Source organism: Malaclemys terrapin, chromosome 9 (genome assembly GCF_027887155.1).
Source record: "Malaclemys terrapin pileata isolate rMalTer1 chromosome 9, rMalTer1.hap1, whole genome shotgun sequence".
Taxonomy (NCBI): domain Eukaryota; kingdom Metazoa; phylum Chordata; order Testudines; family Emydidae; genus Malaclemys; species Malaclemys terrapin.
In genome coordinates this window covers 76,389,146-76,404,308 of record NC_071513.1, presented here as the reverse complement: position 1 = coordinate 76,404,308, position 15,163 = coordinate 76,389,146, and the positions used below count along the sequence as shown (strand labels likewise).

Below are 15,163 nucleotides of genomic sequence, written 5' to 3'. Positions count from 1 at the left end.
ACTTACAATACCAGAATAAATTTAAAGTCTGTTAATTGTGACACAGCACCAATCACTTGAGCATCCTCCAATTAACTATTTTCTTTCGTATTGTTAACATGCTGGTTAATGTGCAGATGAAGTTCTTCTGAAATTTGAAGAAGGAAGAGTAAGAGCTAGGAATTCAGTGTATGAGACGCTGCCCATCACTCTGCATGGAAATGGCCCCACTAAAGTAAGTGACAGTCACTTTTTCAGCTTTTATCAAGGACCAGTTTTAATAAGACAACAAAAGAAACTGAAATAAACTTTCATAGCACCAGGAAATGAGGTGCTCACTTCCCAATTAAAGTTAATAAGAGTCACATGGCCAAAGTTTCATATATTGTGCTGATCACTTACTCCTCAGCTTGTTATTCCATTGCCACTATATTGATAACCAGTTATAGCAACTGCTCACTCTTTGCTTAGCAAACTTGATTGCAGCTCTGGATTTCAGAAGCTGATGCTTTCATTGAGCTATCATTGCTGAACAGCAAGTGGAGAACTTTGATTTTATTCGTAATCATAGTAGGTGATTTATGCATAGTGGGGCTTTTTGCAAATGAAGTATATAGAGGCTATGAGGGGAAGAGAAGTCCCAGGCAGGGCACAGAAGTGGAGTATAACGCCTCCAGGCTCCAACTGCCGTCCTGTCAACACTTCTCATTTTAAAATCCCAGCCACTACTGACTGTTAGTTTTTTTTTTTTTTTTTTTTTTTTTCCTCCCTAGCATTTCATCATTTAAAATTAATATCTCCTATATTAGATGCTGTAAACTATGGTTGACTTATAATTCTAAAATTCATACTAGATGGCTGATATTTCTTCCATATGGCTTCCATTTACAAGGGTTAATGTTTGCATGTGTCCTTCCAGTCATATGCATTACATGTAAATTGTACTATTAATTTTTTCATGAATTTTAACCTACAGACCATATAAAAGCTAGTAATTGAAAACATTTGAAAAGTTCAGCTGTAGGGGTTATAGGCTGCAATGTCATCTAGAACATATTTGAGGCCTCCTTTGCTAACACTTTTTTGTGGGTTCTGGGAATAGTTTTAGTGGATATGTTTTCCTTACTTGGCCTAATATTTGTTTGATTCTATTTGGCACTAATTAGTACCTCTACTTAGCCGTCAACACTCAGATACAATTGTATTCTCATATGTGTGAATCGGGTGAATCCTAATTCCCAAAATACTCTATATTAAACAAAACTTCTTTCCTGTTTATAGTCACGCAGCAGCTTAACCCACTTCTGTCACGGTGCAAAAGCATTTTAAGGATTTTAGTCTAAAAACCTACTGAAGCAGGAAAAAAAATCCTCCTATGAGTTTCTCTGAACCGTTTTGCAATAGTCTGATTGTGCCCTTCTGTGGTAATAGAGCTTAAGCAGAGATACATAAATGTGATGAACAGGTTAGAAAAACATTTAAACATTCACCAGCTGGGGAATGGCCATGAATTGAAATTATCTCCAAAACTAAAATACTTAGTATTTGCAAGAAACTTCTATTTTATACATGTTCTGTTGAACTCATTAGGTTTAGTGGATTACTTTTTTTATCTAAAAGGTAGGAGCAAAATTATAGCAATAATGTAAAGTGTTCTTTATACTTTTCCTTAGTGTAGTTATCTTTGTATTGGTGTCATATTTTATTTGGCTAAGCACTCTTACAGATTTATTTTTAGGTATCTGAAAGTCCGGTAACGCTTTATTTTTTGTCTGACTTCGATAAATATTTTCCACTTACTACATATGATAAAGAAAAGGGAAATAAACATATCAGGGCAAGTACAAGCAAACTGTAATAATTTGAGTTTATCATGAAGCAGTTTTCACATGGGAAATTATGTGCTGCCTACTCATTAAGTATAATAGGAGTGGTTGTAGGGCAAATGAGTAGGTAGGCAAATTCTAAAACAGGTTTCTGATGGTATGGAAGAAGTCCTTTAACCCGTGAGAATGGTAATATGAATTTGGAAGGGACCTTATTTGCTAATGTGGCCATGGATAAAATATGGCATCCAGGAACATTTGGCACCCAGGACAGCCTAACCTTAGAATAATTATATAACTGATTTGGAGCCCATTCCAAAGTTGACAACACAACTGCCAGAGAACCTGTCAGAGAGCCAGGTGCATCAGTTAAATATGTTTCACTGTTTGTTTTCTGGGCCCTGGAATAGCCGCTTTAAAAGGGAAAAAGCTTCAGTCCAGTTCATTCGACATCTGTGCACCTGTATCTTCTAAGTATTATATAATCCCTTCCCCAGAAGTTTTGCCCTTTGCCCATCTCTATTTTCCCATAAATACCAGTGACCATCAGTTACAGGAAGGGTACTAACTTGGTTTTGATCATATTTTTTTGGCATGGCATTTTTCAAAGACAGGTGAAATGCAGTATGTGTTTAACTATGCCCACCACAATTGTTCAGCTTCTTGAAACTGTGACCACAAATTCCGGCCCTTTTAAAAAAAATTTTTTAGGAAGAAAAGCATACCTATACAGAAATTAAACCTATTTTGAGGATTAACACTGATGTGTTAATCTCTGTGTTAAGATATGGAGATGGGTTGCATTTACATATAGTAAATGTGAATTGTTCTTTTGCTTACTAGATTTACCTCAGTTACTTTGGAAATTATATCCCTAATGCTTGGACACGTGAAACTGGATGTGGTGTTTGTGATTTAGATTTAATAGACCTATCAACGGTTACAGTAAGTATATCTCATGTATAACTGAACACTTTGATATGTGAATTTCAGTGCCCTTATAGTGATTTTTCTGAGACACAAAAGCTACAGTACATAATGTTACATTTCAAGCACACTTGAGGCTGTTTTCATATGTTAGATATTTTGCAAAATAATAATGGAAACAGATTAATGAGTTACAAACTTATCAGTACTATTTTAAGTGGCAAATGTCAATATTTTCATATTGGTTATAATTTGGCACCTCCCCCAGCCCAGAGACCATTTCCCCCCCCTCATCCCCAGCCCCGCCCCAGAGCCCTCACCCCCTCTGCACTCCAACCCCCTGCCCTAGCCTGGTGAAAGTGAGTGAGTGCGGGAGAGTGAGCGATGAACGGAGGGGGGATGGAACAAGCGAGGACAGAGCCTCAGAGAGGGGGAAGGGCCGGGGATGTTTAGTTTTGTGCGATTAGAAAGTTGGCAACCCTACTTGCATAAGTGTATGTGATTGCAGATTGTCCCCCTCAACCAGCTACAAGTCTGTGCAAAGATGGGAGGGACTCTCTGTGTGTGTGGAAGGGGGACTCACACCAGTTCTGTGTCTCTGTTCCTTCCCCTCACCCCCACCCCGTCCTGCCTTCTGGACCCCTGTGAAGGGTGTGGTCTTGAGCCCATGCTGTGGGAGAGGGTAGAGAATGGGAGAGATCAAAGGGAAGGATTGTGTAGGCCAGGAATAGGGGTTGTTAACATGCATTCTCCCCACCACGCCCGGTGATGTACTCTCTTTTCATAGGTGTTTCCTTCACCACCTATCTTGGCTGCCCCAAGATTCCCGGGGGAAATGTCTGGTAGCAGGGCTCTTCTGGAATGCTATAGCCAATGAGCAGAGGAGGGCCCAGGAGGTCACCACCAGTGCAGAGACCCAAGAACTCTGTGTGGCTTGCCCTTGTCTCTTGGTCATCAATTTGAAGATGAGCCCTTCAGGTCTCTCTGTGGGGTGGGGGTGAAAATCCCTCTCACCCACCAAAAAGCAGTACAGTGATGGGGAATCTCTGTGAAAGAAATCCTCATGGAGATTTCCTTCCCCTTAGTTCTTTGTTTCGCTTTGTATAGCGAGCAAAGGATGCAGTGGTGACTGGAGCGTGTGTGTGTGTGTGGTGCTGTGCAAACGCATAAGAGAGGAGATCCTTGTCCTTGAAGAGCTTACAGTTTAATTAAAAGCAAAATGCAACAATTGAGTAAGGTGTAGGGAGGGTGGATGTACCATGATAAGAAATAATGAGGCTGTAAAGGTGCTGCTTCCTTAAAAGGGCTTATGGGACCACGACTTCCATTTGCATTGGGGGGTGGAGAAACTCAGCTACCTACCTATGGGCCTGGTGCTGATGATGTGGCTGCTGCTTCTGAATTTCTTCCTGGAGAATGTGGGGGCTATCTTGAAGGGCCACACCCCCAGAATAATCCCACGGAATTTGAAAAATATGCAAAATCCATTGTATTACTTGTCTTGCTTGTGTGTGCTTTCTATTATTGGTAGCAATTATATATGCCCTGCTTAGTGATGCATTTTAGTACAGCATATGCCACTTTACTGATAAATCTTCTTCATAGAGTGGTTAACATTTGCTTGTATTCAACAATATAAGTTACCATGACACTAGTCTCAGTAGAGCAGTTCCTTCCAGAATGACAGTAGATTGGAAATTTCAATTATTTTTTTTAAGACATGCCTGTGTACCACTTAATCACCTCTTGTTTGAAATGATGCAAATTGGAATACAAGTTGAAAAGGAAACAACCAATTATATTTGTAAGTCAAGCTGGTTTTCCCTATGAATGCTATGCTGTCCATAGAAACCTGGGTATGAAGAACAAACATAATGTTTGCTTTCAGGAAAACATGCCGACATGTTTCTGGGATTTCACATATGGACAGTGCTGTATGCAGTGGTGTTGTAGCCATGTCCGTCCCAGGTTATTAGAGAGACAAGGTGGGTGAGGTAGTATCTTTTATTGGGCCAACTTCTGTTTGGTGAGAGAGACCAGCTTTCTTTTTATAAGATCATGATTTTTAGTGTCTAGCAAAGTTATGATAATAAAGACTGGATTTATGGCTTATTACAACCATTTGAACTTGCTAATCCCCCTTTTTGTCCTCATGATTACAGGGGTGTTAACAGGCTACTTCACCTTAAATGGTTCCTTAGAATATGCGCCACTTATGCTACACTATTTGTGTATTTAGCTGTGAAACTTAAGAGTACCTTTCCAAGACCTGAAGAAGAGCTCTGTGTAGCTTGAAAGCTTGTCTTTCTCACCAAACTGAAATTGGTACAATAAAAGACATTACCTCACCCACCTTGTCTCTCACATCTGGACTATGACATTGAAATTTCAACACATCCTGATATCTTATGCAGACACACTGTAAGTGAATGTAGACTTGCTTAAAGAGAACTAACTTGAAGATTTTTATACCCATATTTGGTTTCTGTCTGAAGTCCATTGCAGAGAGTTTTAAAAATGTTTATATTAATTGTCTGGGTTAGAGAGAGAAAAATATTTGTAATGATAAATTTTTTGTGTGTAGGAGTACATTACTAAAAGCTTAGATGTCTATCTCAAATAACTTACAAACCTGTACTAGATAAAAAGTTATTTAGTTTTTTCAGATGATCTTTTTATATAACATTCCTGTAATTTAATATTACTGTTCTAAACCGAAAGTCCAAAATAATTTTAGCATCTAAATGGTTTGAAAGCCTTTGCTTGGCTTTGCAACACTTCTTTTCTGTTTTTAATGAATTATTTCATTATTCTTGTTACCATAAATTGCAAATAGAAAAATAAATTTTGCTTAATGCTAACGAGCAAGTTATAGTAATCTATTTGCATGATTACAAAATTTTTATTTTAATCTACAGTAAAATGTATCTACAATGTATATCTCCTATAGCTGACCCATCAATAGTTCCTCGAGTTCCTTAATAGGGAAGTAGAGCATGGCTTGTTTATAAGGTTATGCCTTTCCTGTCTTTGGCTGCTTTCCATGCATTAATGAACTCTTATAATATGGATTAATAAAATATTTTGTGGCATAAATTCAGTTTTGTAATTTATTTTTAAAATCAGTCTGTTTTCCTTTAGACAACTAAAATGTATTTTCTCTAGCTAAAATGTTAACTTTATAGATTTTGCATACTATTTTAAAATTATTTTGTGAAATATTGTTTTTCTAATGTTTATGTGCATTTCTTTCATAGGCCAGTAATTTAAAACCTTGACTTGCAATATTCAGTAGCTACACTGAGAATGAAAATAACTTGTAGAGAATTTAGTTAAGTACATAAGAATGGTATATTTGGTCAGACCAATGGTCCATCTAGTAGCAGTTCTGCAATTTCATATTTGAGTTTCTTCAGAATTCTTGGCTGAATACCATCTGGTCCTAGTGACTTATTGCTGTTTCATTGATCAGTTTGTTCCAAAACAACCTCTGCTGTTGCCTAAATCTGAGTTCCTCAGATATGTCACCTAAAAAGAATGGCTCGGGGTGTGGGAATCTCCCTCACATCTTCTGCAGTGAAGACTGTTGCAGAGAATTCATTTTAGCTTCTTCATAACTGCCTTGTCTTCCTTAGGTGCTCCTTTAGCATCTTGATAGTCCAGTGACCCTGCTGATTGTTTGTGATGTGTGCTCCTTCTTATGTTCTTTAAAAAAAAATAAAAATAAAAAAAAATAAATGCAGTTAGTGTTTGTGTCTTTGCTAGTTGTTCCTCAAATTCATTTTGGGGGAACAACTGCCTAATTATACTTTGACTCTTGACTTGCCAGAGTTTATTCTCCTTTCTATTTTCCTGAGTAGGATATGACTTCCCATTTTTAACAGATACTGTTTTAAATCTCTAACAGCCTCTTTTACTCCATTTAACCATTATGGCGTTGGGGTGGAGGGGTCCTCTTATTTGTGTGTGTGTGTGTGTGTGTGTGTGTGTGTGTGTGTGTGTGTGTGTGTGTGTGTGGTTTGACCCTCTATAATGGTGTTTTAAAACTGCTTCCATGCAGCTTGCAGGCATTTAACTCTTGTGACTGTTCCCTTTAATTTTTATTTACTTAGCCTCATTTTTGTGTAGTTCCCCTTTTTGAAGTTCAATGCTCCTGTGGTGGCTTTGGTATTTTCCTCCCTCCAAGGATGTTAAATTTAGTTATATTATGGTTATTATTATTGAGCAGTTTAGGACTAAATCAAGAATTTCCTCTCCCCTTGTGGGTTCTATGACTAGCTGTTCCAAGACGTTAATGGTATCTAGAAATTTTATTTTTGCATCCCAACCTCGGGTGACATGCTCCCAGTCAATATGGGATTGTTGAAATTCCCCATTCTTTTATTGGGTTTTCTGTTTTTGTAGCCTTTCTAATCTGCCTGAGCATTTCACAGTCGCAGTCACCATCTTGGTCAGGTGGTCAATAGTGTATTCCTATTGTTATATGCTTACTATTCAAGCATGGCATTTCTATCTATAGAGATTCTATGGAACTATTTGATTCATTTAAGATTTTTACTGAATTAGCCTCTGTTTTCTTTCACACATAGTGCCATCCCTCCCCACCTCCACCAGTGCAACCCATTCTGTCATTTCTATATATTTTCTACCCTGGTATTGCCATGCCCCATTGATTATTTTCATTCCACCAAGTTTCTGTGATGCCTATTATATCAATAGCCTCATTTTACTATCAGGCACTCAAGTTCTCTCATCTTTAGTATTTAGACTTCTTGCATTTGTATACAAACACTTATAAAATGTGTCTATTTATTTGTCTGCCTTCATGTGATATAATTAAATGGGACTCTTTTTCTTTTGCCTGTTGCTCTTCAGATCTTATCTGTACTTTTATTAACTTCTATCCCTATTTATAAATTCTTCCCAAAAGGAATGTGTCTGTCAGAACTCCACACCTTCTGACTTTCCCACAGCCCTCAGTTTAAAGACTCCTGTATGACCTTTTTAATTTTACATGCCAGTAATCTGGTTCCATTTTGGTTAAGGTGGGGCCATCCTTCCTGTATAGGCTCCTCATTTCCCAAAAGTTTCCCAGATCCTAATAAAACTAAATCCTTTTGGTTTACTGGACATCTATGTTAGCCTCTTGTAAAATCAGATAGTGAATGCACACAGAAGCATGATTTTTTAGATATGTAGTTTAGATCAACTGTACTAAAAACAGGACTGAGCTCGTGCTGTTGTAGTCTTCGAGAGGAAGGAAATGTTCCTGGTTGTATTTTGTGTCAACGTATTATTTCTTTTAGGAACATCCAAGGGTTACAATTGGTGTTTTCATTGAACAACCAACTCCTTTCCTACCTAAATTTTTAGACAGACTGTTGACTCTGGATTACCCAAAGGAACTACTTAGTATCTTCATTCATAATAATGTAAGTACTGGGGAACTATCTGAAGCAGTTTTACTTTTATTCAGGTGCAATTGCTAAAATGTAATTGAGATTTTTCGTAATATGGTAAGCAGCAATGGAAAATATATGGTAATATAATGTTGGTAAATAGCAGCAATAGCATTTTTCTCAGAGTTTATTTGATTAAATTCAAGAGGCACTTTCTGGAGCCTTTAATTCAATTATATTAGTTTTTTTTTTCTGCTTTCTGTGGCCAAGACCTCAATGTTATTTTGTTACAATTCGGGTTCCTGACGTTTGTATTACATGAGGCTCCCAGCCTTAAAATGAAAGATATGAGTCTCCAAAACATACACAGGAGAGAACAGTTGGGCTGACTTTTACTTTGAGTGCTCCTTGCTAATCATCTAAGGCAGTGGTTCTCAACCTGTGGCCACGGTCCGCTTGCAGCCCAGTCACCACAGAGCTGCGGCCCATGTGACATCTTCAGGGCCATACAGGTAGTATTGGATGCAGCCCACATAACACATTGTGGGCCACATACGCGGCCCACAATAGTAAATAGGTTGAGAACCACTTATCTAGGGGCTCAGTCCTGCAAGATTTAGGCCCTATTGACTTCAGTAGCATTAATCATATGAGTAGTTACTGAAGTGCACAAGTCTTTGCAGGATGTGATAGCAGGATTGATCCCTGTATTTTTCTCTCTTTACACGGGCATGTAGTCCATTGACATCAGTGACATAGCATGCCCTCAAGCTTTATGAATATTTTGTGGGGGGGAATAGTAAAAAGATATGCAGATTATATACCAGTAATAACTATGGGCTTTTATCATTGTGCAAAACAAGTGCCTCATTGTGCCAATCAGAAGTTAAATAGCCTCTGGAATGATCAAAAGAAGTTGGCTATCCTTTTTAATATAAAGAGGGGGGAAATTGGTGACGATTTGGGTTTTTTTGTTGTTTGTTTTTTTTTTAATTATTCTAAAGCCAGCCATGTTATCTGAGAGTTGGCTTAGAACTATTGCATGCTGTAGAGAACTGTAAGGCTAAGGAAATTGGCAATCAAGAGAAATAATAATTAGAAAGTAATTTCTGAGAGAATTATTCAATATTCAGCACTTCTATGAATATACACAGAAATGTTGGTTTTACCAACTTGGGTGAAGATGCTCTGCACAACTTCTACCTTGCTTCCTCCCCACAAACACTCCGTTCTTTCAGTCAGTGTGTCCAAACCGTTTCCCCACCTCCGTCCATTTAAAAGGCCTCATGTCATAACAAACTGCCTAACTTCACAGAAGGATGGACGTGGCTCTAGCCAGAGAAGTTTTGTGACTCTCCTCCTACTGGCCAACCAGGATCGTTGGAGAGCAGTGAGAAGTACTATCTCTATAGCTTTCTTACTCTGAAAGTGAGAGACTGAACCCAAGATCCAAACACTGATTCCTACATGCATTTTATAAAGCTCTAAGCCCACATCCTGCAACTGGGTATGTGTGGGCAGACCCCTACATCTCTACAGAGCCCACTGAAGTCCATAGAAGTTTGTGTGGGCATAAGGGTTCATCTGTGCAGATTTTAGTGTGGGTTTGGGGCCACAGATTGCAAAATATGCATCCAGCAAAATTATCATATAAACCGTTTGCGACTCCCCCAATACTAGAACCATAATAGAAATACAAATTCCATTGTTGCACCACAGTGGTTTTCCTAAGTTCTTCAACAAAAGAGCTTGTTTTAGTACTTGAAAATATTCTGAAGCCATCTGCAAAAATTGTAATCACCTCTTCTTTCTTCCTGTGATAGTACAATTTGCACTTGGATACTAAATGTTTTATTATTTGTGTCTTACAGCACAGCAATTGGTATTTTACATTAATTTTGAATTATGTTAACATGATTACAGGAGGTTTATCATGAAAAGCACATCAAGAAATTTTGGGAGAAAGCCAAGAAGGCTATCAGAAGTATAAAAATTGTTGGACCTGAGGAGAATCTGAGTCAAGCAGAAGCCAGGAACATGGGAATGTAAATTCTGTTTTTCTAAGTCCTTTTTTTTTTTTTTTTTTAATTGTATACTAATGTTAAGTTAGATTATACATTTTCAATAGAGGATAAATAGACACTTAAGCAAAGATTTTCATGGAATAACAAACTCTATTTAGACACACACACTGTTATATTGAGTGTTTTATGATGTGTCCTCATTATGTATACCATTATTTGTTTTTAATATAAAAAGCTGTTGTTCATTTGTGCAGGCATTTCTTGTTGGCTTGGATTTAACTTTGTTTAAATGATCTATCATTTGGACTTCAGATGAAGGCTTTAAGAATATAGGGAATAATAGATTATGTAGGAGTGGAACAGATGTTGTGGATTATTCATGAAGTATATCTGGCAGGAACATGAACATATTTCTAAGCATATATGATGAGCAATGAAATCTGTCCGAATAGAAATGTGTTTTTAAAAAGAAGCATGCTATGCCAAAAAAGTAAATGATACAACATAAAATACTAGTTAATCTTTATACTACATTACACTACAAGATGCGTGGATGTTATTTCAAGTTTAAATAGATAAAATACTTTTTTCAGAAATTAACATTTCGGCTACTATTTTCAGGGATGCACATATGCTCAAGACCTAAAACAAAGTTAGTATAGACTGATGTGTCAAGGGGAAAAAAATACAGCTTGCATTCAAAGATGCATCAACTCTATGCATTCTTGTACTCGACATCTTGATCTTGTTTGTTATAGTAAAATTAAATTAAACTTAGTGTAGAACTAGAAGGAGATCTGGATATGAACACACCATCATTTTCTCTTTCTGCATGTATGGAGTAGGGTGGGGTTCAGAAATTGAACCCAGACCCAGATTTTGCATGTGTCTCCTATTTCATTAATTTGTATTTCATTAGTTCAGATCCATTCTGAACATCCCCCAAACTTTATATGTGTGTGTAGTTTGGAACCTGAGCTTTGATCTGTATTTTATGGTTTTGGTCTATTCTCTCTAAGTAACAGTGGGAGTCTCTACAGAGACCATATTAAATGCCAGATCAAACTGTTCAATCCATTTTATTTCCCTAATACCAAATATATACATTCTTACTTAGTGGATTTACAATTGCTTTCATTTTATGCTGTAAAATACATTTTCTTTCATTATTTTAAATTATTTATTTATTTGTATTAGGGAAGGCCTTAGTGCTATTATTTTTCTGGGTTGTGTAGAATTACATCAGATGCTAACGGTTAACAGATTTCTTGGCCTTTTCCCATGTTTTGTTCTAAATGTATATGCAACTACTTCCAACTTTGTCTGCTTCCATGTCTTTAGTGGCCTCTAAAACTGTATTTCAAGGTACTTCTGATGAGAAAATGCAATCGTGATTATTCTCAGGACATTGCAAAACAATGCTCAGGGGAGAGGAACTGAATCATACGGGGCTCCTACCTGTTGTTTGTTTCATAGTGAGAATTGTTGATTTAAAACTTCCAGTGGATGTTATCTTTATCCATGTTTAAGTTCTTTTGACTTAATGGTCTAAACATCACTTAAGGGGTTATAGGTATTTTCCGTCGACAAAAGGGCACTTCCATATTACCGATGTGTTTCTGGCAATCTTAATTGCTGCTGCGTATTCCTTGAGGTCTTTTATTACCTTGGAGGCACAGTAGTAATTAAGAAAAGGACCCTTAGTATAAAACCAAATAAAAGTTTCAGAATAGAATAACACAACTCCAGAAGCACAGCTAAACCACAGGTTAAACAATCGGAGTTTGGAAGTAAGAATCAGCCCCTAAATTGTTAATATATAAACACTTCCTGTCTGCTGGCAACCTCCCCACCCTCACTAGTGGTGATGGCTAATGGACCACATTCCCCTCTTTGGCTTATTAGAGCCTGTTAGATATAACTGAACATACCAGTAGTGTCTTTTATTGCATCTATAGGCCAAATGCATCCCCAGTGCTGCTTGGTTAGGCATGAAGAGGAATTGCATGCCCAATGTCAAGGTTGACTTTGGCCTTTGTGTATTTACATATTTGTCCTGCATCTTTTTCTGACAGCCACTGTATATTCCTTGCCTTTTCTCTGCATGCCTAGGTAGTTATACCAAGAGATGTTTCAAAAATATTTCATTGCCAGCCCCTTAACAAACATATGTATCCCGATGTAAGAGGTTAAATTTGTGTGTGTAATACATGGTCATGTAAAAATGTGTACTGCATCATACAGGGCTCCAAGCTATTGTTAGCTCAACGATGCTCTACATTAACTATCTTCCTCTATCCCCATTTAAGTTCTTTTGAATTAATGGTCTAAATATCACTTAGGAAATACCTGTAATCTCTGGAACCTTAGTTTTGATTTCCAGTAGATTTATTCCTTCATCCATCTTTAGGGTTGACCCTACCCTTATGAGGTAGAGAGAGGCTCATGAAGTCTACTCTGTGCTGCTCTTTCGAGATTTGCAAGTTTGAAAAAAGAAATAAATCAGAGTCTGTTTTTTCTCCACAATTACATACTGCACTTGAAAACTTGTAAACTGGTTTATTGTATGTGCAGCTCTAGAGGATCTTCCACCCTCCCCCATTTATATTATTGTACAAGTGTGAAAGGGAAGTGCTGTCTTCAGTAATAAGCTTGTATCCTATTATAACACTAAGCTCCAGATCTCAGTTGCAGATCTTAGAGATCTCTGCCTCCTCTCATGAAGCTTACAGTAGCATAATGTAACAGAAAGCAGAACTACATACAAAAGCCCCTAAGACTCTTTGCTATCCAGCAGATTATAAATAATTTAAATGGATGGTAGGAGTGGTGGTTATAAACTAGCCATTCACCAGAATATTAAAAACCCGCAAAGAGCCCCACAAAACTACCTGTTTGTCAGGGTTTCATAGCATTCTAGCAAACTCCCCTTTGTAAGATAAGAGTATAATCACACTGTGATACATCACACTGGATACTTATTTCCACCACAATACAAATATAATATGGCCCATGTTGTTTCTCCTCTGTCCTGCAGGGGATGTGTAGCATAAAGGGAAAGTGTAAATAATCATATATAAGCCAACACAGAAAACAGCATTGTGCTCAAATGATAGCTATTAAAAGTAGGCATTTTAAAGTGAGTAATTCAAATATAAATTGACAGAGCACCTTAATTCAACCTAAAATCAATTCTAAGTCGATTTCAGGTTCAACTATATATTCTTCTATCCTCAAGGTCTGTTTCCACTCCTTTCTGAAATTAATCTGATTCCCTGGGACATCTGAAAAATATATGTTTGCTTTTCTCTAACTTTTGGGTTAGATTTGTGACACAAATTCCCTGTGGGTTAGATCTGCTGCTTGCTCTCAGCCCTTTCTTCTCTTCATCTGGAATTCAGAATAATTTTATTCCATTCCCTTTAGTATTCCAATGTGAATGCATTGAAAAGAGCGACTCTTTAGAGATCAGACTTTTTTTCAAGTTTTGATTGTATAGCTCAAGCAATGCTCAGACAGTTGTTAAAAATCTGAGGGTTTTGGGGCCAAATTCAGAAGTGATTTAGAGTGGTATAAACACATCTTCTGGACACCTCAGTATCTGTAATGTCAATTGATACTTACACACCTCCTCTTGTAAGTTGCTTTTACTGCTTTGCTTCTCTTAGATCTTAGACTCACCTCTGAATTTGGCCCATTGTCTTAAACAGATTTCTTGTGTGAAATATGTGTTTGAACAAATAGAAATAATCCACCAATCAACATTCCACAAAATTCTTGACCGCTGAATGGCTATTTTCAGTTCCTGACCTCTTAATTTTGGATTTATTTTCTAGTCAGTCTATTTTCTGTTTAGGTATTTTATTTTCCCTTATCAGCAGTAAACATTGGTTGTGTGCACATGCCAGAGTTCCATACAAATGGACTACTCTTACTTCTATATCCAAGCTTTTTGAAAAATAGACCCAATGTCCTTCATTTTATCCATAGACTCATGGGCTATATCAAATCCATTATGTAGCATATTACCATCTACTTGTCTCTTATCACTACAAAGATTATCCTGAGAGAGGGTATGCATGAGTCCTACCAGCCATTCTAAGATATAAAACTTATGGCAGAGTCCTGTGACTTTCCTGTTTTTACTTTTGGCAATCTTTTGGCACAGCACATTCATTAAATGGGGTAGATTTTCATTTTTCTATCCATGTCCTTCTAGTGTGCCCATTATTTGACCCCTGTACAAAATTAAGAATTACATAACAGTTCCTCCAGGAACATTACTCTTCTTCTCCTTAGTTTAACCAACCTCACTCATTTGGTTTACATTCCTCTCCCTTCCCCCACTGCTTTCCATTGTGACAGATATCAGAACCAAGAGTTAGAGTTTCATCTAGTTTCATATGAGGAGCCAGAGCCCGGACATCACTGTCATGTGTTCTTAGATTTTTTTTCTTAATGACATTTAAGGGGCAGTCCTCCGTGTGATAGACTATCTGTAGTGTCCATTTGGCTTCCATTTTCATCACTAGGTACAGTCAATTGCAGAAATTTAACATGGAGTTGATATAATCATGGAACACAGTTACTTAGCCAGAAAAGGTGGAAGATGTTGCAATCTGAATGTTCTGGATCAATAATGAGTCTAGTAGGACTCCCAAAACCATGGAGATTGGAGGTCAGAACCATGAAGGCTGGAGGCCAGATCGCCTCAACAGTTGTTGAGGTTAATTTCCTAGTTAGATCCCTAAAAGGATTGTTCCCCCCTTCCCCCCATTACTTCTTATGTCTTATTTGGGATAAGCTTGAGTTGCTTTCCATCTGTATACTTACCTCTCGGATATTGTGACAACTGGGTGGCAGTGTTGGCTGTCCTTGAAAAGACCGAAAGCTGTGTATGGTCAGTGCATTGATGGCAGTGGTTTTTGATATAATTCCAGAATGTAATCTGTATCGGGAACACAAAATGACATTCTTTGCACCAGTTGTAGAAGCAAAATGAGAGCGG

At 37.5% G+C, this 15,163-nt stretch overlaps 1 protein-coding gene across 2 annotated transcripts in view; it reads left to right on the top strand.

Moving 5' to 3' along the window:
* Positions 1–15,163, top strand: part of PLOD2 (procollagen-lysine,2-oxoglutarate 5-dioxygenase 2) — a 74,224-nt gene that overhangs the window by 41,366 nt on the left and 17,695 nt on the right. For both annotated transcript variants that reach the window (XM_054040154.1, XM_054040152.1), the window contains exons 7-10: positions 117–214; positions 2,649–2,750; positions 8,039–8,164; positions 10,055–10,176. In XM_054040154.1, coding sequence (XP_053896129.1) covers positions 117–214; positions 2,649–2,750; positions 8,039–8,164; positions 10,055–10,176 — 448 coding nt within the window. The remainder of the gene's footprint in view (positions 1–116; positions 215–2,648; positions 2,751–8,038; positions 8,165–10,054; positions 10,177–15,163) is intronic.